This window comes from Chaetura pelagica, unplaced genomic scaffold, assembly GCF_000747805.2.
Source record: "Chaetura pelagica isolate M959 unplaced genomic scaffold, ChaPel_1.0 scaffold364, whole genome shotgun sequence".
In the NCBI taxonomy this organism is placed as follows: domain Eukaryota; kingdom Metazoa; phylum Chordata; class Aves; order Apodiformes; family Apodidae; genus Chaetura; species Chaetura pelagica.
Window position 1 is genome coordinate 154,701 of NW_009953089.1, and position 1,364 is coordinate 156,064.

A 1,364-nucleotide genomic window follows, 5' to 3' on the forward strand; every position below is an offset into this window, starting at 1 on the left:
CGGGCAGCCGGGGCGGGTCTCACCTGGGGGACACCTGGGGGTCACACCGGTGTTGTTTCAGGGACTGGGATGACCCGCGGCTCTTCACGCTGACAGCCCTGCGCCGGAGAGGCTTCCCCCCCGAGGCCATCAACAACTTCTGTGCCCGGGTAGGCACCAGGGGCAGGGTGGGATGGGGCAGGTGGACGTGTCACCCAGCCAGTGTGGTGACAGCAGGCTGTCCTGCAGGTTGGTGTGACGGTGGCCCAGGCAACGATGGAGCCACATTTGTTGGAGGCGTGTGCACGGGAGGTGCTGAACGAGCAAGCCCCCCGTGCCATGGCTGTCTTGGAGCCCCTCAAGGTCACCATCACCAACTTTCCTGCCCTGAAGGTGAGACTGCAGTGGCTTGGGGTGGCAGTGGGGTTTCCCAAGGTCAGCGTTCACCCCCTCCTTCTTCCCAGGCACTCGAGGTCCTTGTGCCCAACTTTCCAGCTGATGAGAGCCGAGGTTTTCACAAAGTGCCCTTCCAGTCCACCATCTACATTGAGGAGACTGACTTCAGGGAGGTGAGCTGGGCCCACCAGGCCATGCTGCCCTTTGTTACCAAGAGACTGGTGTTGGTGCTGCACAGGTCACAGACACGTGGCAGACACTGGACCATGAATCCAAAACATCCCAGCAGCTCTGATGAGCCCACTGCCCTCAGCCTGGCCAGGAGGCATCCAACCAACGGTGCCCACACCTGGCCTCTGCACTGGTGGATGTCCTGCAGCAATGTGGGAGTTCAGACAGCCCTGAGTGCCCCAGTCCCTGGGACTGGGGAAGCAGTCATGAGGACAGAGAGAGAGACATGCTCGAGGGGTGAACTGCTGCCCATGCAGGAACCCTTCATGCAGCCAAGAACTCTCTTGCAGGAGGTGGACAAGGGCTACAAGCGCCTGGCCCCGGGGCAGCCGGTGGGGCTGCGCCACACTGGCTATGTCATCACCACCCAGAATGTCATCAAGGTGGGTGGCTCTGGGCACTGGTAACATGAGTTTGCACTGTGGGATGTCAGGACGTGGCTGTACCCCAGCAGGGAAGGGCAGTGATGTTCATCTTGGGCCAGGCACTGTGGGCACAGCGTGGGCACAGGCTGCCTGTGTGGCAGCCCCCGCCAGCCCCGTGTCTCACACAGCGGGGTGGCTCTGAGCTGGGAGGCTGGCAGTTCAGCCCCAGGGCTACTCTGCAGGATGGAGCTGCTGCCTGATGGCTCAGCTCATCTCCCCTCTCCCAGGATGCCAGCGGGCGCGTGATGGAGCTGGAGGTGACCTGCACCAAGTCGGATGTGGCGGAGAAGCCCAAAGCCTTCATCCACTGGGTGTCGGAGCACCTGGCCTGTG

General features: G+C 62.4%; 1 protein-coding gene across 1 annotated transcript in view; it reads left to right on the forward strand.

The window, feature by feature from the left end:
- The window catches only part of QARS (glutaminyl-tRNA synthetase), a gene marked incomplete at its 5' end in the record, with an annotated part of 5,568 nt that overhangs the window by 3,451 nt on the left and 753 nt on the right, over positions 1-1,364 (forward strand). The window contains 4 exon segments of the mRNA XM_009997025.1: positions 229-372; positions 444-548; positions 897-989; positions 1,259-1,357. Of these exon segments, the coding sequence (XP_009995327.1) occupies positions 229-372; positions 444-548; positions 897-989; positions 1,259-1,357 (441 nt within the window).